Source organism: Amblyomma mixtum, chromosome 3 (assembly GCF_055824585.1).
Source record: "Amblyomma mixtum isolate Tamu chromosome 3, ASM5582458v1, whole genome shotgun sequence".
Taxonomy (NCBI): domain Eukaryota; kingdom Metazoa; phylum Arthropoda; class Arachnida; order Ixodida; family Ixodidae; genus Amblyomma; species Amblyomma mixtum.
The window spans coordinates 351,577,580-351,601,937 of record NC_143014.1 but is presented as its reverse complement, the minus strand read 5'-3'; the positions used below and the strand labels follow the sequence as shown (position 1 = coordinate 351,601,937).

Below are 24,358 nucleotides of genomic sequence, written 5' to 3'. Positions count from 1 at the left end.
TCCGTTTGTTACCTGATGATGAAGTCGGAAAGGGGCCGAGGAGGTCCATTCCTATTTGCTGAAAGGGCTTAGTTGCAGGTGGTATGGGGTTCAGGAGTCCGGCTGGTCTAGTCGGAGGCGTTTTGCGTCGCTGACACTCACGGCACGTTTTCACGTAATGGGAAACGTCGGTAGCTAGCCGCGGCCAATAGTACTTCTCCTGGATGGGGTGCAACTTGCTAGCAATCCCGAGATGCCCTGCAGTCGGCTCATCATGACATGCCTGCATAATTTCTTGCTTAAGATTCTTGGGCACGACAAGAAGATGTGCTGTCCTGTGGGGCGCGGAGTTCTTCTTCAGGAGGACATTATTGTGAAGGACGAAGGACGACAGTTGGCGTTTGAACCCCCGGGGAGGCGATGCGGTCTTGACTTTCAAATAATCAACTAGACTTTGCAACTCAGGATCCGAGCGCTGCTGCTGCGCGGAACTGCTGTCGCTTACCGGTCCTAGGAAACCATCGTCGTCTTCCTCTTCCGGTGCTGCGTCTACGGGGGCTCGCGATAGGCAGTCTGCATCGGAATGCTTGCGGCCAGATTTGTAGACTACAGTTATGTCGAATTCTTGAAGACGCAGGCTCCAACGAGCAAGGCGGCCGGAGGGATCTTTCAAATTGGCCAGCCAGCAGAGAGCATGGTGATCGCTCACAACCTTGAATGGTCGTCCGTATAGGTAGGGGCGAAATTTCGACGTGGTCCAAATAATGGCGAGACATTCTTTCTCTGTCGTCGAATAGTTGGCTTCGGCTCTCGACAGTGAACGGCTAGCGTACGCGATAACTTTCTCCTGTCCGCCATTTTTCTGAACGAGGACCGCTCCTAAGCCCACACTGCTTGCATCGGTATGAACTTCGGTTTCGGCGTTTTCATCAAAGTGCCCGGCACAGGAGGGGATTGTAAGCGGCGCTTCAGCTCGTTGAAAGCTTCCTCTTGCGGCCTTTCCCATTTAAAAGTCACGTCAGCCATGGTAAGTTGGGTCAAAGGTTCAGCGATGCGCGAAAAGTTCTTGACGAATCGCCGGTAATAAGCGCTCAATCCAAGGAATCTGAGTATAGCTTTCTTGTCATTAGGCTGTGGAAACTCTGCGATCGCAGCCCTCTTCTGGGGGTCTGGGCGAACTCCATCCTTGCTTACGACGTGACCAAGGAACAGCAGCTCCTCGTAGGCGAAGTGGCACTTCTCTGGTTTCAGTGTCAGGCCTGAAGACTTGATCGTTTCCAGCACTATCCGAAGCCTTCTGAGGTGGTCTTCAAAGTTTGAGGAGAAGACAACAACGTCATCTAAGTAGACGAGGCAAATCTGCCCCTTCAAGCCTGCGAGCACCGTATCCATTACTCGCTGGAACGTCGCTGGTGCAGAGCAGAGGCCGAATGGCATCACCTTGAACTCGAAGAGTCCGTCTGGCGTGATGAACGCAGTCTTCTCGCGATCTCTTTCGTCGACTTCAATTTGCCAGTAGCCACTCTTCAGGTCCATCGATGAGAAGTACTTAGCGTTGCATAGCCGATCCAGTGTGTCGTCGATGCGGGGGAGGGGGTAGACATCCTTTTTCGTAATGCTGTTCAGGCGGCGGTAATCGACGCAGAAGCGAAGGGTGCCGTCTTTCTTTTTCACTAGGACAACTGGTGCTGCCCATGGGCTCCTTGATGGCTGGATGACGTCGTCACGTAGCATTTCCTCAACTTGCTTGCGAATAGCTTGGCGTTCTAGCGGCGATACGCGGTAGGGGCTCTGTCGCATTGGTCGGGCGTGTACATCTGTGACAATGCGGTGCTTGGCAAGCCGGGTTCTTCGCACATTTGATGCTGATGAGAAGCAATCGCTGTACTTTTGAAGAAGACTGCGTATTTGGTCTTTTCTGCTCCGTGGTAATGCTGGGTTGATATCAAATCTTGGTTGATGGCCTTGGTCAGATGGTTCTACGGGTTGGTCGGGTAGGGCAAATATGTCTCTGATGTCTGCCAGCTCGTCGAGGAAAGCGATCGTCGTACCTTTGTTTAGATGCCGGTGTTCTTCGGTGAAGTTGGTTAGCAGCACCTGTGCTTGGCCATTTCGGATTTGGGCGACTCCCCTTGCGACGCCCAGTCCTCGATCAAGGAGTAACTGGGTGTTCCCCTCGACGACGCCTTCGGCAGTTTCGACGTCTCCAGTTCCTATGCAGGCGAAGACACTTGATCGGGGCGGCACGCTCAGTACGTCGTCAAGGACGTTTAAGGCAACGCGATGAGTCGCTGTCGTCGCTGCAGATATGGCTGTGTCCGTAGAAAGCTTGATCGACTTGGATCGAAGGTCGATGATCGCCCGATGTTCATTCAGGAAGTCCATTCCTAAAATCACGTCTGGCGAACATTTCTGTAGGACCAGGAAGGTTGTAGCATAGGTTCGCCCATTTACTGTAACTCTCGCGGTGCAGCGTCCGGATGGCGTAATAAGGTTACCACCTGCGGTGCGGATCAGCGGGCCATCCCAAGTTGTTGTCACTTTCCTGAGTCGGACAGCGAGTGGCCCGCTCATGACTGAGTAGTCAGCTCCCGTGTCGACCAAGGCAGTAACCGCGTGACCGTCGACCGTAACTTCAAGATCACTTGTTCGCGTTCTCGTATTGTACGTCGTCTTCGGTGTCCGATCTCGGCTTCGTCGAGTAGTGGGGCTGCGGTGGGCGTACTCCGACGTTACTTCACTGGGCAGCGGTAAAAGCTTCAAGTCTGGCCGCGTCGTCGTCGTCGGTGTTGTCGTCGTCGGTGTTGTCGTCGTAGTCGAGGTATGGTCTTGAGTAATCGTCGATGGAGGATCTTTGTCATTGCGCTTAGAAGCAACCTCACCTTCAGAGGCTGCTTTATTCAGTTTAACCTTCGGGGGCTGGGGGAGCGTCCACGCACGGCGTAACCTCGGTTAGGAGATACAAAGCGTGGTGACGATGGCGACGGACAACGTGACAGGCGGCTCGGCGCTGAGCATCCTTCCCGACGCAAAAACTCCTCGATTTCGGCTGGCCGCTGGCCGGGTCGGGGTCGTGGAGCGTCGTAAGAGAACCCTCGGATGCCCAGTCTTCTGTATGGGCAGTGGCGGAGGACGTGACCGGCTTCGCCACACTGAAAGCATAGTGGGCGCCGCTGGTCGGGAGTTCTCCACTCGTCGCATTTCCTCGGCTGAGTGGGACGCTCGTAGGTCGGGCGGGTTGGGGCAAGAGGGCGGCGGTCCAGCGCAGCTGGCTGAGAGCGATAGGGGCTTGGGTCCCGTCGTCGAGGGGCAGGACAGCGCACAGCTGCGGCGTAAGTCATGGCTGGGGGCTGCAGAGGCTGCGTGGGTGTCGGCACCACACCCAAGGCCTGTTGAACCTCGTACCGGACGACGTCAGTGAGCGATGAAAGTTGCGGCTGCGTTCCCGTTGGCAGCAATCGTTGGAGCTCTTCTCGCACAACCTGACGGATAACCTCCCGCAGGTTATCGTTGTTAACGGTGTCCAGGCAGTTTGCTGAGAAGAAGCGCTGCTGGCGGTCATATTGGCGGGCTCGGGCGTCGAGGGTTTTTTCCTCTTCTACGAATTCCGCGACGGTTTTCGGTGGGTTGCGGACGAGGCCGGCAAAGAGTTGCTCTTTAACTCCTCGCATAAGCAACTTCACCTTCTCTTCTTCCTTCATGTTCATGTCGGCACGCCGGAAGAGACGCTTCATCTCCTCAGTATACACTGCAACGGTCTCGTTTGGGTGTTGTATGCGAGACCGTAGCAGCTGCTGGGCTCTCTCCTTTCGCACGACGTTTGTGAAGGTCTTCAGAAGCTGTTCCTTGAAGGTTTCCCAGTTGGCAAGACTGGCTTCCTCATTCGCGAACCAGACTCTTGCTGGTCCCTCCAGGGCGAAGAAGACGTACCTAAATTTCATGGCATCGTCCCAGTTGTTGAAGACAGCCACACGGTCGAACTGCTCCAGCCATTCTTCGGGGTCGGCGCCAGGCGAAGCGTCGAAGGTTGGTGGCACCCGGGGCTGCTGCAGAATGATTGGAGTGGTCTTCTGGGGCAAGGTCATGATGGACGTTGGTACTTGCTTTCGCTTCCGGGTAGGGTCCGGCAGGGTCCCGAACTCAGGTGCGTCCCCTTGCAGGTGTCGGCTTGCGCGGTGGACTGGACTCAGGTCCTGCGGTAGATGACTCAGAGGGCTGGCGTCACGACTTGCTGGGGGTGTCCGGAACATGAAAGGCTACCCAGCACCTCCACCAGATGTCACGTTGTAGTGACGGCAGTCCAGCGGTCAGGAAGACACCAGAAATACTTGCAAACGAAGCTCTTTATTTCGGCTGACTTGCGCCCGCAAAAGAACTGACTCACTCGGTGGCGGCGTAGAAAGAGAAGTTTATTTTTTTCTGTTTTAACATAGAAAATACAACAAAACAGATGAACTTAATTCTCTGATCAGTCAAGCACATGCGCAGTGACGCAGCACTGAGCACGTCAGTAATGCAGTAAAAATGCCGATACTCGACCGCCGCGCAGGACGATAAAGTATGTCGACCATTTGCGCAAGAACTCAGCCTCGCTCATTGACAGAGCGTCCATGCATGCTTGTTCAAAGAGGCGCGTGCGCAGGCGCTGCAACATTGGGAACATTGTTCTTTGCGGACGCCCATTTAAGGATGCCACTCCACGCTGCCGCCACAAAACGAACATGCCGACACACAAGAGCATATTTTGAAACACTTCGGGAGAACTAGTGCGCGCTTCCAGGCGGGTTAAAAACATGCGTGACACTAATGTCCAAAAGGTGCGCGCAACTACACACTCAAACATTGCGTGCTGCAAAGTTTCAAGCAGACCGCACTGCGGGCATCGGGCGGAGGGCGCCACGCCCCACGCCGCAAGGCGGTCTCTTGTGGGCAGGACCCGCCAGCCTCGCAGCCAGCCGAAGTCCCTGACATCTGCAGGAAGCGTAGCTGAGGTCAGTTGGCGCCAGCGTGCCCGTCTCGTTTTCTGGAGTTGTTCGCGGGTCAGCGCAGCGACCGTTAGTGCTTCACACATTCTGGAGGGTGGGGTTTCATCAACATCCAGATCGGGCACGCTGGCAGTCAACGACGTCAGTGTGCGACGCACATTAACGAAAAATGCCGGCGGCTGCTCGGCTGTAGGGCCAACCACGTGTTGTGAAAAAAACACGTTACGCGCTGCCCAGTCAAAACGCACTACAGGAATTTACGACAGAAAACTTCTGTAGTCTGTCGTATTTTGGGCATGTAGTATTTCTGTAGTCTGTCCTCTGTAGTCTGTAGTGTCGTACTTCTGTAGTCTGTCTTCTGTAGTGTAGTATTTCTGTAGTCTGTCTTCTGTAGTGTAGTATTTCTGTAGTCTTTCTGTAGTGTAGTATTTCTGTAGTCTGTCTTCTGTAGTGACGTAATTCTGTAGTGTCGTATCTCTGTAGTCTGCCTTCTGTAGTGCATTTGTGTAGTGTGTTGTATTCCTGTAGTCATTACCAAGTACGCTTTATTTGTCAATTAATATGCAGCTACAGAGCAGCAGTCTGACTCTGAACATTCGATGCATTCCTGCAGTACAGCCAGGTATAAAAACGCCTCACTTGGAGCAAATCGACTATTTATTTACATATATACAGAATTTTTCTTCAGCAGGTCTCTCTTGTTCAGACTGTCCTAGGTGAAGAAAAAGAACAGTGATATATATAGTATGCATACACAACAAATGCATGCAAATGTTACAAAAGTCATACAGTGGAATCTTGATTATGCATTCCCCTTTCATGCAACGATCCACATTTAACATCAAATTGGCACGGGCCCGACGTAAACCCATAGCAATAATGCATTAAAGCCTCAATTATACAACTGAAGAATATGCACACGCCGCTTCATACGATGGCTGGCGGGAACCTTCCGGAATGGGAGAGACATTGGCATGCAGAGCACTTTACTGACAGAAGTGACGTCAACCAAGCTGTTTCCAGATAGAAATCAAGATGCAGACGTGCATGCAACGTGTGACCAAGTGCATCATGGCCTGTAATGACTGTTCTGCCAACGGCTCAGAATGAGTCCGTGCATGCAACCCGCATCAGTGCGAGGCGGTCCGCCTGGCCCGTTTTTCCGCGCGCTTCACTTACGAAGACGTTGCGGGAATAAAAACTGCACGTTCATACCACCATAAAGTTATTGTAGAGGCGGTAAAAAGAGTAGACATTTCTGTGATCGCTGGTGGCTAGTTCAAAAGCGCTTCTCGCTACACCTTGAGTAAAGCACATGTTAGGCCTACAACACCAAGCAAGCGGTGTACTGTCAGCCGGCAGAACGCACATCACTGCAGAAATCGTGCCAAAGGTGGACATTGCGCTTTCTTTTTTCCTTTAAGATACGAATTCTTAGTACAACATGAACTGGTGGGCGAGTTGGTCTGACATATCTTAGTGAAGCAGCGCAACGGCACAAGGCCAAGGGAAGAAGGGGACAAACAGCGCTGAACTGACAACAAATGTTTATTCCGGATGCTAACAGCATATATATACTCTTTTGCACCTTAGAAAAAACAAAGAAACAGAGAGCAGCAGAAAGTATCAATCCCAGTCATTGTGCGCATGCAGCTGTATCGCGTGTACATCGATCATTTGAAATGAGGAAGTTGTGCTCTTTCACCGAGATGGCAACGGAAAGAGTGCTGATACAATTCACACCCAGCTTCATGATCTCAGATGCCTCAATAATCTCTCGTGTAAGCTTATCCTTTTGTTTGGTAACAACTTGGCTGTTTTTGAATTCTGGGTAACATGAACAGTCACGACAGTGAGTACCTATGTGGCGGGCCGCGTTCTTGACATTGTTTGCGTGCTCTTCAAGTCTTTCATTAAGACACCGGCCAGTTTGGCCGATGTATGACCCACCACACTTCAACGGGACTGAGTACACCACGTTGTCTTGGCATGGCACATACTTCATCCTGTGGTTTTTCTTGCAATTATGACCAGATTCCGATCTTTTATCCGGGCGATTAACTCTCGCACACAAGCCACTCAGTCTGACAGGAGCCGAAAAAACATCTACTCCTGCCTTTTTGCCTATTCTCTTCAAATTGTGGGACACAACATGAACATAAGGTATTACTGCCCGATTTTTTTGCTTGGAATGGGGGACAGCTTTGCCCTCCTTCAGCTTTTTCAATATCCCTTCTGCTACTGATGCCAGAATATGAAGGGGGTATTTTGCGTCTATTAGCCTATCAACCTGATTGGAGAAACTAAATTCAAACTTGTGTGGGCAGGATTTTTGCATGGCATTTTGAAAGCATGACGCCACAATGCCTCTTTTAACAAGCTTCGAATGGGCTGAGCTGTATGGAAGTAAGGGCTTTTTACCCCTAGGATCAAATGCCCAGCATACATGGAAATCAGTAAAATATAAGGTCAGATCAAGGAACTTAAAGCGATCATTCACAGCCACTTCATGCATAATTTCCAGCGGCGAAAGCACTTCACAGAATATCGCGCACAGGTCATTCACTTCCCCAGCGAAGCTAGCCGGGTCACAATCTAGTAAAATTAGGTAATCATCTACATATCGGAACACTCTTGCAACTGTTGAGCTCATGAGTGATTGTTCGAGTGCCCTGTCAAGCTTAGCAAGGAACATGTCACTTAGCAATGGAGCGATGCAAGATCCTATGCAGATCCCATTCTTTTGAATAAAAACAGTTCAAAAGAATGGGATCTGCATAGGATCTTGCATCGCTCCATTGCTAAGTGACATGTTCCTTGCTAAGCTTGACAGGGCACTCGAACAATCACTCATGAGCTCAACAGTTGCAAGAGTGTTCCGATATGTAGATGATTACCTAATTTTACTAGATTGTGACCCGGCTAGCTTCGCTGCGGAAGTGAATGACCTGTGCGCGATATTCTGTGAAGTGCTTTCGCCGCTGGAAATTACGCATGAAGTGGCTGTGAATGATCGCATTAAGTTCCTTGATCTGACCTTATATTTTACTGATTTCCATGTATGCTGGGCATTTGATCCTAGGGGTAAAAAGCCCTTACTTCCATACAGCTCAGCCCATTCGAAGCTTGTTAAAAGAGGCATTGTGGCGTCATGCTTTCAAAATGCCATGCAAAAATCCTGCCCACACAAGTTTGAATTTAGTTTCTCCAATCAGGTTGATAGGCTAACAGACGCAAAATACCCCCTTCATATTCTGGCATCAGTAGCAGAAGGGATATTGAAAAAGCTGAAGGAGGGCAAAGCTGTCCCCCATTCCAAGCAAAAAAATCTGGCAGTAATACCTTATGTTCATGTTGTGTCCCACAATTTGAAGAGAATAGGCAAAAAGGCAGGAGTAGATGTTGTTTTTTCGGCTCCTGTCAGACTGAGTGGCTTGTGTGCGAGAGTTAATCGCCCGGATAAAAGATCGGAATCTGGTCATAATTGCAAGAAAAACCACAGGATGAAGTATGTGCCATGCCAAGACAACGTGGTGTACTCAGTCCCGTTGAAGTGTGGTGGGTCATGCATCGGCCAAACTGGCCGGTGTCTTAATGAAAGACTTAAAGAGCACGCAAACAATGTCAAGAACACGGCCCGCCACATAGGTACTCACTGTCGTGACTGTTCATGTTACCCAGAATTCAAAAACAGCCAAGTTGTTACCAAACACAAGGATAAGCTTACACGAGAGATTATTGAGGCATCTGAGATCATGAAGCTGGGTGCGAATTGTATCAGCACTCCTTCCGTTGCCATCTCGGTGAAAGAGCACAACTTCCCGATTTCAAATGATCGATGTACACGCGATACAGCTGCATGCGCATAATGACTGGGATTGATACTTTCTGCTGCTCTCTGTTTCTTTGTTTTTCCTAAGGTGCAAAAGAGTACATATATGCTGTTAGCATCCGGAATAAACATTTGTTGTCAGTTCAGCGCTGTTTTTGTCCCCTTCTTCCCTTGGCCTTGTGCCGTTGCGCTGCTTCACTAAGAGATTCTTAATACAGATACTGCAACCTGCTTCTGCGTAGTGACAGCGGTTTTACAGAAAGTTTGAACAGAAAGACATGTCGCTGGCATGGCCGTATACTGTGCAGTGCACATCTCCGAAGGGTTGTAGTAGTCATATTCCTGGCGCGTCGTTCATATTTTTTCGAGATTCATCCGACAGCTACTTAATGTGCAGGAACAGAGCGCTCGCCTGCCTTGTCTAAAGCCGCCTCTTCCACGCTGAAAAGCCTGGCTGTGTGCGGTCTCAGAACAGTCTGCTAATGTGGTCCATAAGTGCTGTTAACAGTCTGGTTCATAAATATAATCTTCTGTGCGTCATCTCAGTAGCAGACTATCCTTAAGCAGAACTTGGGTAAAGCAGTATCTCACTATAGTAGGCAAATTCCAGTGCGATTTGCAGGTTATTCCAGTGCCTAAGTGTACCATACAGACAGTTAGGAAATACAGTCAAGTTACGAGTTTTGTAAGCACATGAGCTTACCCAATCTATTCATGCATATAACAAGAGACTATTGGCTTGAACAGATATTTACCGCCGCAGGCCACAGCACTTCTGTGCCAGGTAGCGCGTCACCTTCTTGTGGTACTTTTGGAGATCCTCAGCCGAGCAACCCTTCAGCTTCAAATAGTGCCAGAAGGAATCTGCACAGATGGGGTAATAAGTAATGTTAGTGTGGTTGAATATAAAAAATGAGCAGATCGAATAATGAGCATTAATACACCTAACATAGGTTGTCAGTTCGAATCCGTGCTGCAAGAAAGGCTCTAACTTAACTAGTAAGTTTATGCTGCACGACAGGCTGAATCGTATGACACCATGTGGTACATTCATGCCAAACGGTTCACCCACTAATTTTACAGGAATGTCGTGACTAAGCAGCCAGACTTTAATGCCTGCCAGACAGATATACATATACTGATCGATATAGTTTAGTTTCGAGCTGTGGTGCTCGAGCATCACACTGCCACCTGCTATTATTTTATTCCATTATCTAACCACCTCGGCTCCCATGGCAACTACTGGGATACACTGCTGCATTGGAGGCTGCCAACTTGGGTTCTATCCGTGGAATCAGCACAACTCAGGCTCAAAACGCAACCAGGCTGAGAACGTAACGCAATGCTCTAAAATTACTACCTCGGGCTAATAGCTCTGGGAGCAAAGCTTCACACACTGGTGCATAATATTATACTTCAGATACACCCAGCAAAGCAGTAGAGAGAAAAGCCCTTTGATGAATAACAAAATTTAGCTGGAGTTTAAAAACCCACTTGCACTCTGCGTAGGTTTGGGACTTGGGGGAAAAAGAGAGGTGCAGGAAATTGCAAAGGTTTTCAAGCAATTTCAACAAAATTTCAAAAATTATACAGCCCCTGAATTAGGGATGGCATACATCAAAGTGGTGACAAATGGAGTGACAAAGTTCCTTACACAGTGTGTGCACTGATGAGGAATGAGGAGGATTTGGTGTTTAACTGGAAAATTAACAGCAAATAAAGTTTATTGCGCATATCTGCTGCCTATGAAAGGCTAACCGCCGAATTCAGAAGTGCGCCTCAACTCGATACTCCGTCTCCACTCTGTGGAGTGGAGAAAACAACTGCTCTTCCATTTGATGGGCAGTTAGGATTGAAGAATGCCACTCGGCATTTCTTCAGACAAGGAGCTGCTCTAGAGACCTTCTTCCAACTGCCGTCCCTCGAGGAAGCATGAAAGGCAAATGATGATGAGAATAAGGCGAAAAATTGCCTTTGGCTACAAAAAAGCATGGCATGGCTATTATGTGTCTCTTTTATCACGCTGCACCACCTTAAGAACACAAAGAACCTCACCGTTTATTAGCCTAGTAAAACATCTTTTGCAAGCTGCCTGACGAAAGCAACAGAGAAAAACTACCGGAAACGCTTGCACATCTGGCAACCTTTGCCACCAATGATGTAGCGTCTATGTAGGCATTTACGAATGGTGTAAAAACTGCCGTTCGTCAACTTGTGGGAGGTTTCGCTGGCCTGCAGAGGCCAGCGGCGAAGCTGAGAAGTACCAAAATGGGTTTGGATTTATGGGGTTTAATGTCCCAAGTGACTCAGGCTATGAGGGATGCCATAGTGAAGGGCTCTGATAATTTCATCCACATGGGGTTCTTTCACGTGCACTGACATCGCACAGTACACAAGCTTCCAGCATTTTGTCTCCATCAGAATGCGACTGCCGCGGCCAGGATCGATCCTGTGTCTTTGAAGTCAACAGCTGAGCACCGCAACCCCTGAGACTGCTTCATCATCAAATTATGCATTACATAAATGACACTGCATCACAGAAAAGGACTAACAGTCATGGCCAAACTGTAGTTACAGCCAAAAGTTGGCACCGTGAACCTGCTCCCCACATCCAAAAGCTTAGACAGCTTCAGCCAACACACAGGAATCAGATTGTCTCCCAAACCCCATGACACTGCCTCCCAAAGAAGGTGGCAGCCAATAAGTGGGCAACAAAAAAGTAAACTGTGGGTAACAACTTGAACGTCTTGCATCACGCTACAAGGTGATGTGAAATTTGAGGAAAGGCCCCAAGAAGCACATAATTTTTAGATTTTCAGAGCACTCTTAGCCCTTTAAATGCCAAATGTTTTCCTAAAAAACATGCCAGAAATTTTAAGGAATCAATTTTTTTGTGTACATTATTCTTGAAGCCACTTCATTGCATACACATGGGTAGCTACAGAGCAGTCAGCTCAATGCACCGATTGTGGTTGACAGCACTCAGACATACAGACAAGGGACAGAAACAAAAAAGATGATGGCACAGGCACTGAACTTAAAACTTTTCCCAGAACTGCCGACATACTGCATAAATACCCACACCACAGGCACCAACACGCAGCGATTTATGCACTCGTGGTAACAAGAAGTGGTATGAGAAGTAGTGGAAAAACAACAAAAGCTAGAAGCAAAAACCAGAGGACACAGCACAGGATAAAACCAGAACAAGGTGAGAGAAAAATTTATAAGCAAGTCATTTTTAAAAGACTGCCAACAGTGGATAGGTTTGACCGAAAGAATATTTAAGAACTGGTCTGATAAAATGGAACTAAAAAACCTTATACACAAACACAGACCAAGCCCAGTGAAAAAAAAAATGAAGGAGAAATGGCAAGAAAAAACACGCAATAGAAGCAAAATGGCGATTGGGTAAGCAAACGAGAATTAAGCAACAAGCGAAGGTGAAGTGTGCTAAAAATTAAAAGGATAAAAGGGGAATAAAAACGCGCATGAGCCACAAAGGTGAAGCCAACAATTAAGATGGTTAAAAGTGGAAGATGACGTACAGTGAAGCCGAGAGATAAAATATAAAAAAGTGAAATTCAATAACCAGTATGAAGGCAAAAATCAAGGAAAAACACCAAAAGAGGGAAGTTGGCAGGAGGCAAGGCATGTAACACACATGTAGAACCAGGGCTAGATCAAGTACGTCCACAAAGAAAGGCAATCCTCCGAGTGAAACCAAGCGTGTTCTTTACATTCACCCCGGAGCCTGAAAATCTCTGTGGCTTCCACCATTGCATTGCGTCAGCTTATTACGGGGCTCTATTAACACAGTGGCTTTCTCGAACTTTGGGCAGCATGGCTTTTTTGCGTCCCATTATCAGCAGTGGACTTGCAGGTACCTAAGAGATGTACCCGATAAATCAGTGTAATGCTCTCTTAGCCTTCCATTGATGCCAATGTATACCTTGCAGCAAGAAAAAGGGATTGAGAAAGCACTTCTTGTGCATGCCACTAAGGGTTTCTGTGCAATGCAGTGCAGCCTGTTTCTTTTTTCTTTTTCATTGACGATCCTAGAGAGGTGTGATAGGTGATGGGGGGGGGCGGGCGGCAGCAAAAAAAGCATCTACTCTATCTCTCGAATTTTCTAAAGGTAAATTTCACAGAACCTTAAGAAAATCGGAGAGAAAGCAGGAGTAGACATTGCCTTTTCTGACCCCCTAGCACCTATTGCAGTTGCGGAATCCTAAATGAAAAAAAAGACGCTGCACCACGCAGCACAGAAAACCCTTAGCGCCATGCGCGGAGGGCATTTAATCAATCCTTTTGTCTTGCGGCAAGGTATACATTGGCATCAATGAAAGGATAAGGGAGCATAAGATTGATTTATCGGGTACATTTCTCGGGAATCTGCCAGTCGGAAAGAGCAAAACCACAAAACTATCACACAGAGGCAGGTGACAACACAAGGCCGTACTGACAACTGAAAATTTATTGAACAGCAGTGCTTATATAGACAAGTCACGTGTGTAATCTGCAAAAAATCGTAAAGAGGCAAAAAAATTCAATGGCAACCATAGAGCTGAGCAAATATGACAATCACCTGCTCAAAAACGAAACAAAAACAACCGGGGGAAACACAGACAGAAACGCTAATTTTCCTGAAAAATGAACACAGTAGGCGTGCTGACACACTTATCTGGCTCTGACCTCAAGATGGCAACAGCCTCGACAATTTCTCTTTCCAACTGCTTCTTTCTTCATCCAATAATCTGTGTGCAGTTCAGTTTGGGATAGCAGTCTACAATGAGACAGTGAGTGGGACGGCAAATGCCTCCGGGTCTACTCAAGGAACACGCATACTCTTGCAAACAAATGTGTAAACATCTACCACTTTGGACGATATAAAACTGGCCACAGCTGAGGGGAATCTCGTACAACATGCCCGTTGGCGGTACTTTTTGAATGCCTCATGCCATGTGCAACGGGGGTGGTGTACACGATTCCTCTCAGCTGTGGTCGATTTTATACCGGCCAAATTGGTAGATGGTGAAACACTCCCTTGCAAGAGTATTAGCATTCCTTGGGTAGGCCCGGACGACCTTGCCTGCCTGTCCACTGTCCCAGTTGTAAAGACTTAACCTAAACTGAACTGCACACTATTATTGGATGAATAAAGGGCCAGTTGGAAAGAAATTCTCAAGGCTGTTGCCATCCTGAGGTCGAAGCCAGATAGGTGGGATAGCACGCCTTCTGTGTCCATTTTTCAGAAAGAATTGGAATTTGTTTCCCTCCCTAGGTTGTTTTTGCAATGATTGTTTGCAGATTACATGCGCAACTGATCCATATGAGCACTCATTTCTTCAATAAATGTTCAGTTGTCGTACCGCCTTGTGTTTTGCCTGCCTTTGTCCCATTCTGTTTTGCGGTTTTTCTAACGATTTCCAACCAACTGGCCTACAAGCACGTCCTAAATCTGCAAGTCCATTGCCAAAACTGTGACCGAAAAAAGCCATGCCACCCATGTTCGAAAAAGTGCCATTGTGTTAAAAAAGCACCAGAATAAGCCGACATGAACTGGTGGGAGCCGCCGGGATTTTGAGGCTCGAGGATTAATGGGCAAGAACGCCCTCAGAAAAAAAGATTGCCTTTCTTCAGGATGTTTGACCTAGCCCTGGTTTTAAAAACATCTTGCATGCCTTGACTTTTCTGCCAACTCCTCTATTTTCGCGTTTTTGTTTGCTTTTATCTTTAATACTAATTGAATTTCACATTTTGATATTTTATAATTTAACAAAGCTTCTGTTTGGGCTAGATGGTGCATAGCTATAAATGAAATGAAATTTAAGCGCACACGAAAAACGCACACAAGAGGAGATACACACAGGACAGGCGCTAACTTCATCTGATTTATTCGCAGGTAAGAGAGCGAAAATATATACATAAAACGAGGCATGCGCAGTAAAGAAACAGATCGTCATATCACAATGCGTGCTCAAGGTATCTGTATTCTGCCTGCAAAAGATTAACTGATGTATCACTCACACAGTCATGCCCCCTCTTCCTGATGTGAAATGCTTCTAATAATTCACGTGCCGTCTTATCACCGCTCCTGCCAAGAATCTTTATCTCCTTCAGCCGCGGCTCGCACGCTCTGCAGTTCGCACAATGGTCAGCCAAATGTGTCCCTCCACCCCTTAATGCCCGCAAATGTTCCCCCGCCCGGTCATTGACACACCGCACAGTCTGGCCTATGTAAGCCCTACCGCAGGTCAAAGGTATCTCGTAAACGACACCGGAACAGCAGTCGACATACTTCTTTGAGTGCTTCTTCCTGCAGCCACTCTTCTTTTCCGTGCACGAAATGCGTGAGCAAAGGTGGGCAAGTTTCTTCGGTGCGGAGAACACCACAGGAACGCCGTGTCGGCTTGCCACCTTCTTCACATGATGGGCAACCTTGTGGATATACGGAACCACTACTGGTTTAAACGAGTTCCTTTCTAGTACGTTCGCTTTGGCGAACATGACCTGCTTGGTTTTTCGAAGAAGGGCCTCGGCCACAGAAACAATGACCGCGCCGACATAGGTACATAGGCACGTCCTCAGTAGGTACCTGCAGAAACACCTAGGCTCTCTACAGGTCCATGACCCCTTTACTGTAAAAAACTCGCTGCAGGTTGTACAGTTTCTCGAGGGTAATTCTGCAGTTGGGTATATGTTCTCGGTAGATGTGGAAGATCTGTTTTATTCTGTGCCCCACGATGTTTTGTTCGGTGATGTTAGGAGCGCGATAGAAGAAAGCGGAGAGGTGGAGTTCCAGAACTCATGCGGTCTTACAGTGGACAATTTTATGCGCGTTCTTGAGTTTTATTTAGGTGTCACTTTTATCTCTTTTGAGAATAAATTTTATCGTCAGAGACAAGGGATCTGCATTGGGTCCTGCGTAGCCCCTGTGCTTTGTAACCTGTTTTTAGCTTTTATTGACCGCGCCCTTGAGCAAAGCTTTAATGGGAAGGGAGTGCTGAAAGTTTTTAGGTACGTAGACGATTTTCTTATTGTTTTGAAAAAACTAAACAACATTTCTTACACCGAAGCAGTTGGCAGCATCCTGGAGAGCTTTCAGCAGAACGGGAGGGGATTGAGATTTACGCACGAACTCCCTTTACAAGGTTCGTTGCAGTTTTTAGATGTCAATTTTACTATAGGAGTTGATCATGTTTGTTGGGAGTACGCTCCGAGGGCACAGAAAGAGCTTTTACCTTTTGATTCCGCTCATTCCAAAACAGTTAAGAGGTCTATTGCCGGCCTATGCCTGGGGTCTGCTCTCTCGAAGTCGTGCCCGCATGCTATGCAGTGTAGCTTTAATAAGCAAGTACGCCGGCTACTTATGGCTGGGTTCCCCTGCGCGGTCATTGTTTCTGTGGCCGAGGCCCTTCTTCGAAAAACCAAGCAGGTCATGTTCGCCAAAGCGAACGTACTAGAAAGGAACTCGTTTAAACCAGTAGTGGTTCCGTATATCCACAAGGTTGCCCATCATGTGAAGAAGGTGGCAAACCGACACGGCGTTCCTGTGGTGTTCTCCGCACCGAAGAAACTTGCCCACCTTTGCTCACGCATTTCATGCACGGAAAAGAAGAGTGGCTGCAGGAAGAAGCACTCAAAGAAGTATGTCGACTGCTGTTCCGGTGTCGTTTACGAGATACCTTTGACCTGCGGTAGGGCTTACATAGGCCAGACTGGGCGGTGTGTCAATGACCGGGCGGGGGAACATTTGCGGGCATTAAGGGGTGGAGGGACACATTTGGCTGACCATTGTGCGAACTGCAGAGCGTGCGAGCCGCGGCTGAAGGAGATAAAGATTCTTGGCAGGAGCTGTGATAAGACGGCACGTGAATTATTAGAAGCATTTCACATCAGGAAGAGGGGGCATGACTGTGTGAGTGATACATCAGTTAATCTTTTGCAGGCAGAATACAGATACCTTGAGCACGCATTGTGATATGACGATCTGTTTCTTTACTGCGCATGCCTCGTTTTATGTATATATTTTCGCTCTCTTACCTGCGAATAAATCAGATGAAGTTAGCGCCTGTCCTGTGTGTATCTCCTCTTGTGTGCGTTTTTCGTGTGCGCTTAAATTTCATTTCATTTATTGATATTTTATCTCTCTCGTTTTTACAGTAGCTCATCTTCCTCCTGTAGCCATGTTAATTCTTGGCTTCACCTTTGTTGCTCATGTGCATGTATTCCCCTTTTATTCTTTCAGTTTTTTAGCTCACTTCACCTTTGTAGACCAATTCTTGTTTGCTTGCCCAATCACCATTTTCTTTTCACGGCATGTTTTTTCTTGCCATTTTACTTTTATTTCACTACCCTTGATCTGTGTTTGCGTGTAGTGTTTTAGTTCCGTGTTATCAGACCAGTACTTGAAAATTTTGGTCAAACCGTTCCACTGTTTCACGTGCTGGTGGTCTTAAAAATGACTTGCTTAAAACTATTCCTTTAACCTTGTTATGGTTTCATCCTTCCCTGCTCTATAGTCTTGGTTTCTGTTTCTAGTTTGTGTTGTTTTCCCACTATTGGCCATATCACTTATTGTTGCCACGAGTGCATAAAATTGCCACCTGTTGGCGCCTGTGTTTTGGTTATATATGCAGTGTTTCGGTGATTCTGGAATAAATCTGTAGTCAGCACCTGTGCCCTCATATTTTTTCTTTCTGACCCCAGTCTGTGTTTCTAAGCTCTGTCAACCACAAAGGATCAGACCAACTAGACCGACAGCTTGTCCTATTCAAGCTCAATGCGTACTTTTCAAAGAAATGCTATGGCGAAAACACTGTACTTACAGTAAAGCCTGCTTGACTGAGCGAATACCACTGGCAATTCGCAAATTCCCAGCCTGCTCCTGATTGCTGGCTCAAGCCGCACGCAACTTTGTGGCTTGCACGACTTCCACGCAACTCTTGGTCCCTTGAAACTGAAACATAGAGGGATGAGTGAGAGATATCAGATTTGATATGCTTGTATTGCTGCAATGACTAAGAAAAAACGATATTTTCCATAAGAACAATTATTATTTCACACTAGCTTCGCAGAGTAAACCTCGTTTATCACGACCTCGTTAACACTGACATACTGCACAGTCCCAGCCTGACTGCATCTAGTTCTATGGTGTCATATGCTTGTTAGCTATGAGCCCTTGGCCTTGCACCGGTTAATACAGACAACCACGGAATGGGCAATCAGCTCCGACCTTTTGAGTCATAGATACTCACAAGCTCAGTGGTCCCAGGGGTTCTAGAAATATTGGCAGGGCGACACAGTAACAAGCATTCCGCACCACTTGCTCTCGCTTCATTGCAAAAAAACTCTCACAGCAGACCTGTCCTCCATTTTGCAGTGTGGAAATAATCAAATTCAAAGCATGCACACAAAATGTGGACCTCTCTTCGAACAGAGCTTCAGAAATACGGGTATAATTATTGTAATTAAACCTACCTGCAGTTTTCAATTTATCCTAAAATTTTATGCAACTCGACAAGCAATAAGCATTAAAAAGGAATTAAAATAGCCAGCACTGTTTAAACAATATAGCTACGAAGAAATACGAGACGTATCCACTACTCTCCAGTGGTTCTTTAGCTTCATGCATTATCAATCTACACTTTCTTACAGGCACATTTGCACGTGAAACTTGGGTTTAACCCAATCTTGATGAATCTTTCTGGAATGCAACAATCAGGAGAAACCAGTTTTACTCAAAAACAAAGGGCCCTATACAATGCATCACAAGGCCGGCTAGGCGCACTCAAGACTACAGCCCCTTCCACAAGTCTCCAATTTGCCTGTCCTCTACAAGTTGCAGGATCCTTGTCCACTGCTTGTCGAATTTCGCTATCCCGCCTTGCTAGTTCTCCCACTGCCCTTCTCAAACTCTTGGAATTCTGTTGCTCTAGCAGATCATCAGCTATTGTATTATTTTTTGTTTTAGCACTACACACTCCATGCCAACAATGCTGGATAATGTACTTTAAATAGGTTTGTAGAGCGTGCAAGTGGCTTGCAGCTTGACGAATAGGTGAGAAAAAAACGCGGAGCCTGACAAATAGGTGTGAAAAAAACGTGGGTTATTTGGAAGAAATGGGCTTGGGCAGGAGATGTAATGCAAAGGCAAGATAACCAGTGGTCCTTAAGAGTGATAGAGTGGATTCCAAGAGAAGGCAAACGTAGCAGGGGGCAGCAGAAAGTTAGGCGGGCGGATGAGATTAAGAAGTTTGTGGGGATACGGTGGCCACAACTGGCGAAGGACAGGGTTAATTGGAGAGACATGGGAGAGGCCTCTGCCCTGCATTGGGTGTTAGACTGATGATGATGACAACCTGGTGAATTTGCCTCGCAACAACCGCTGCAGCCTGATATTTTGTAGAGCAGCACAATGGCCTTCATTTTTTGAGTGGTGAAGTATTCAAATAGCATTTTGTTTCAACCATGAGTGTAAAGGGAAGACATTTTATGTTGCACAAAATGAAGGAATTACATGCATACTGGGCTTTGGAAGAATGCCCTGTGGACATTACAAAACACTGCCATCCTTGCTTTATCTCTGCCAGGTAACAAAATTCATTATTCTCCAAATACTTTGGACAAAGACAAGCTGCCGTGCACTCATTCGAGCTCAGTGGACTTTCCCTCAAACCAATCTTCAGTAAATAATATCAGGATTAGGCAAAAGTAACTGTAGTGTATTTCAGTGAGTCAGTGCCTTTTACAGAAAGTTTTGGAAACAGAAAAGTTTATGAGCTTTGTGAGCACATGATTGCCCAATCTATTTACATAGTCAAATGGGAAATTTGCCTTCCTATTCAATTTATGCACATTGAAACAATATTTACCGCTGTAGGCCACATCAGTTCTGTACCAGGTAGCACATGCCAAAAAAAAGCCTTGATAGCGTAATAAGTAATGTGTGGTTGACTATAGAACTTAAAATCTAGGCCATATCTCTTGGATCTAATCTTGACATATTTCTGCATAATACTATACTGCAGATACAAAAAGCAAAGCAATAGAGAGAGACAGAGAAACTTTGCTAATGAAATGAACAAAATATTTACTTAAAATCACTGACCTGTTACTCAGCATGAGGGAGGAAATAAGAGGGAAAGACGAAGGAAAACAGGTGCAGAAAATTGTTAACGTTTAGAAAATAATAAATTTAAACAATTTTTGGAAATGATGTATTCATTACTTTACTTGGTTTTAAAGGGTTTAATGCCACAAAGCGGCGCAGGCTATACAGGGCGCTATTGTAGAGGACTGGAAAATTCTTTAGGTGTGCTGACATCACACGGTACCTGGGCCTCTAGCATTTCGTCTCCATTGAAATGAGACTAGTACAGCTGGAATCAAAACTGGCTGGAATAGAACCTGCCTCTTCTGGGTCAGCAGCCAAGCACAATAACCACTCAGCCACCATGACGGCTCCCATTTGGGGTGACATGCATCAATGTGGTGACTGGCGGGGCTGACAAAGTTCACTTCAGAGAGGGTGTGCATTGATGAGGTTATATAGTTCAATTCTCCCTGTGCCACATAATTAGACAGGTAAAAATTTATTATGAGCATATGCTGCCTATGGCAGGCCAAGAGATGTAAGACACAAAGCATATGTCCATAAAATGAAAGCAAGAACAGCACAATTTCCTGCTGTGAGTAACCGCTCCACTATCCAAAAGGATAGCCAGCTTCTTTAAAAAATGTATGTCCTGCCTATGTCCATTTATGATTCCCGCTCAGATTTTAATTCGCATTTATTTCCAACCAACTCAGTTCTCTCCCAATCTCTTATCATTAACCCCATGATTTTCCTGAGTGGTTCACCGCACTGTTCTCAATTTTAAGCCCTTTGTAAAGTACCCCACTTTTCCCGACAGCTTAGCAAAGGCAAAGCAGTTTAAAATTTCTTTTTGAGCATACTGCAAGGTGCTGCTCGTAACTTCTGAGTGCATGCCTAAGGCAATAAACCCCTTTCTTATTCTCCCAACCATTTCTTTCAAATGCTCTATATCTGTGCATGACCTGGCCGAGGTGTATTCTGTTTCGACTTCCAGTACCTTACTGCATTTCATAAAAAGGCCTCTTTCCTGATTATTAAGTATTCATTTAGCTCTCATTTTCACACTGAGTATTGATGTCCTCAATCATTTGCAAGAATTCATCACTTATACTACAACTCACCATTAATACTACAATAACATGAAATCAAATATAACTGAGCGGTTCTCCATGAGTCTTCGCATTTCCTGAACCAACCTGCTGCTATGCAGAGAGGGTCACCTCGTCTAGCATCATCACATCTTGTTCAGGGTATGTGGGTTGTGCAAAGTAAACAACAGTTGATTTCAGGTCCCTGCAGTCAAAGCTACAAAGTAGCTGGTGCAATGAAATGTTAGTTCTAAGAAGGTCTGCTCGTTTTTTTTTTATGCAGGCCCAAGTGAACACAGGCTAAACTGCATGCTGTTTGATGTCAGTGCAGGATAAAGATCCCCAGGTGGCCAAAATTATTCTGCAGCCCTCTGCTACGGCACCTCTTTTCTTCTTTAACTCCCTCCTTTATCCCTTCCCTTGCATCATTGTTCAGGTGCCTATCAAGATGTGAGACAGTTACTCTGTCACTTCCTTGGCTCAAAAACCAATTTAAAATTTTTCAAGGATACTGTCAAGAACGTAGAGGTACAAACTGTACAGTATAACCACATGCCACAGCAATAAACCAGCAATACATCTGCGCTGACAGGAGCTTGCCAAGTACGCTGCAAGGATGCTATGCCACGCAAGATTTGGTGTCATCATACAATGTTACTTTACTGACTGACATTTCAATGTACAAGCACTAAATACCATTAAAGTATTATTGTACAGCACAACGTTTTTAAAAGATAAACGAACATTTTGGCCCTTTTAGAGGACACACATGCATAAAAGGCAACAGGTGTGGAATAGTCACTGCACCTGAAGCAGGCTCAACTTTATAATAACAGCGCAGTGTCAAGAGCTACATGTGCGGCTATATTTCGTACAAATTTGCAGTTCATGTAATAAGCTGAGGTACTGCTGTAAAGTGCATGTAGAGTTCTGCATGCATTTTTAAACACAGCAGTGAGCCTATGTTGAAAATATTTTTCAAAACAGGCAGGTAAGGTATGCGTAACTGAAAAAGATAATTACCATGAATGGCTTGGAGGGATGGCACAGCTGAAGGCAGGAAGCACGCATGGCCCAGCAGATGCTGGCAGCTGGCAAACTGCAGATAAATACGTCCCAACCAACAGCTGTCAGTGCCAGTGACAATGTCATGAATGACGACAAAACAAACTGTCGACTGCTTCAGAAACTAAAATGAGGTATTAATATAGGAACACAAAAAGCAATGAGGTGGCCCATGACAAAATAAATAAGGAGATTGTATGTGAAACACCCATACACATTCTTTGAGTACATTTACATGACTGTCATAACCACATTGAAAGATGAGCTGGCTGGAATACCGCTTTATTCTTATGCATGATGAAAAGAGCCCAACTATTCGAATATAGCATGCGCAGGCTTTAGTTAATTACTATTAGGGTGCCTTGCACCAGCGTCTAATGTATTCTTAAATTGAACATAGCACCCAGTCGACCAGTTTACCTTGCATAAATGAGAAGAGAAAATGCAAAAGACATGCATTCAATACCAAGGAGCCCGATATCTCACGTCACAACTGAGCATGATACGAAAATTAGTAGTGCATTTAACAAATTCCACACAAATAAAAACAGCAAAACATTTGTCGAGTGGTAATGCAAGTAGGGGCAAGAGCAAAAAAAAAATACCGAAGAACACTGGTAAATGAGGTGCAGGGAGGTCTGTGGGTAGGGTTCCGTGCCTGGGAACAGTTCCGAGCGCGGAGCACTGCTGCCGGCAGTCAACCAAGAATAAATAAGAGAAAGTGAAAATGAATAACAAACCGTCACCAATTGCGAACGACCTGAAAGCGGGCCGCATAAGCGAGGCATACAGCAAAAAGCTTGAAATCCCAAATAAGTGTGCAGTTGCATCCGCAACAGTTCAGTGCCCTGAAGGAGAGGAAGCATGGACGCCTACAGTTCAGGGAAGACACAAGAACGACCTAACTGACATAATATTGCCAAATTCTGTTCCAATGGGGAAGCACAGATAAAAAGTTTACAAATGACTAGTACATATGCGCCAGCCTTCCACATGCGATCACTGTCTTCAAAATAATTTGCATGACGAATATTAAGAAGTAAGCACTGATCCGATGAGCACCAACACCGAGCAAAACCATCCGTCGTCTGTTCGCAGTTCGCCTAGCGCGAGTGCTTCATCGCGCAGCACTGCCGCTCATAATAATCTTCTAAATAGCACAAATCCATCCGATGGGTACCAGCCGCGAGCAAAATCACCCGTTGTCAGTTCCCTCGCCTGTTCTCAGCTGTCCACGCAAAAGCGCTCTCACCCGCGGCACTGATCGTCGTCTTCTACGCAGTACAAATCCATGCCAGTTGAATGTAGTAAACATTGTAGTTTTTCGCAGCGCTAGCAAGCGACCGCATAACTCTGCTGTGATCTCTGGTGGCATTTTTATTTACCACGGCACCTGAGTACTAAACGCAGACTATGAAGCAAGACTTGTCACGCAGGCTATACGTCCGTTCTTTTCAGGCAACGCATTATAGCTGAGGCAACCGCACGCAGACTGCCTCCACTGCCATCCCTATATAGCCGCACACTAATAACGCGTGTGAATACAGATCAGTAATAGAGAAGCGGTGACGGTACTCACCAATCATGCAGCTCATCTAGGCTTAGTAAAACCGCGCCGTCGTCTTCATTGCCTTTCCAGATGACAAGACGTCGTAGCGCTGCCTTTCTTCACGGCTTTGCCCGTCCAAACTCACCGATGTTGACTGGGCGTAATACTCGTCGTTGGCTTCTAAAACACACTTCTGTTCTTCACACATGTCCGCCGCACAAGCACTCAAACAATGCCATGAAAATCCAAATAACACAAAACGTGAGGCAACGCACGCACTGACATGGCGCCGGCGCCAAGGTAGATATACCATGGTAGCGAAGGCTCCATAGACGCCCATTGGTCCAAAGAATGGCGGCTGATGGGGCACCCCAGCGCCCTCATTTCGGGGGGCAACCTACGTATGAGTGACGTTGAATGACGTCACGCATACGTATGCTTTTGGCGCGAATTATAAAGTTGTCTTTTTATAGAACCCGCATTTTCGAACCGGTATCTCTAGAAGGTTGCCTTTCAGCGCGCACCAACCTTTGCCAGTCAAATGTGCTCGCGTTCCTGCTAGTTATGGCCTTGTTAATGTGCAATTGGGAACCCAAAGAAAGTGACTGGCAAAGAAGGCAGCATAGAAAGGCAGCAACTCTTTCAGACGCTGGCTAAGGATGCATTTATTCGTAGTGGAAACCTTGATGTAAACACTGGTGCCAGTACTATTCAGTACATCAAGGTATGATGCACAAAGCACAGGCTCAAGTGCACAGT

General features: G+C 46.4%; 1 protein-coding gene across 2 annotated transcripts; it reads right to left on the bottom strand.

Moving 5' to 3' along the window:
• Positions 1 to 5,603: 5,603 nt before the first annotated feature.
• LOC149356370 (uncharacterized) lies at positions 5,604 to 23,890 on the bottom strand. 2 transcript variants are annotated; one of them, XM_089584173.1, is made up of 5 exons: positions 23,630 to 23,890; positions 22,009 to 22,084; positions 17,628 to 17,758; positions 9,552 to 9,660; positions 5,604 to 5,676 (listed from the first exon to the last, which is right to left on the bottom strand). In XM_089584173.1, the coding sequence occupies exons 1-5, from the start codon at positions 23,643 to 23,645 to the stop codon at positions 5,667 to 5,669; spliced, it is 342 nt and encodes a 113-aa protein (XP_089440299.1). In that variant the 5' UTR covers positions 23,646 to 23,890; the 3' UTR covers positions 5,604 to 5,666. The 2 variants fall into 2 exon arrangements, with proteins under 2 accessions (XP_089440299.1, XP_089440298.1); XM_089584172.1 differs by having other exon boundaries at positions 5,604 to 5,671.
• Positions 23,891 to 24,358: the final 468 nt, after the last annotated feature.

Bases quoted from the DNA above. Each gene is read 5' to 3' on its own strand.
- LOC149356370 (XM_089584172.1), bottom strand. The intron at 17,759-22,008 runs GTAATTATCTTT...TCTATGTTTCAG, and splicing joins ATCCCTCCAAGCCATTCATG to TTTCAAGGGACCAAGAGTTG. The intron at 9,661-17,627 runs GTAAGTACAGTG...CCATCTGTGCAG, and splicing joins TCAGTCAAGCAGGCTTTACT to ATTCCTTCTGGCACTATTTG.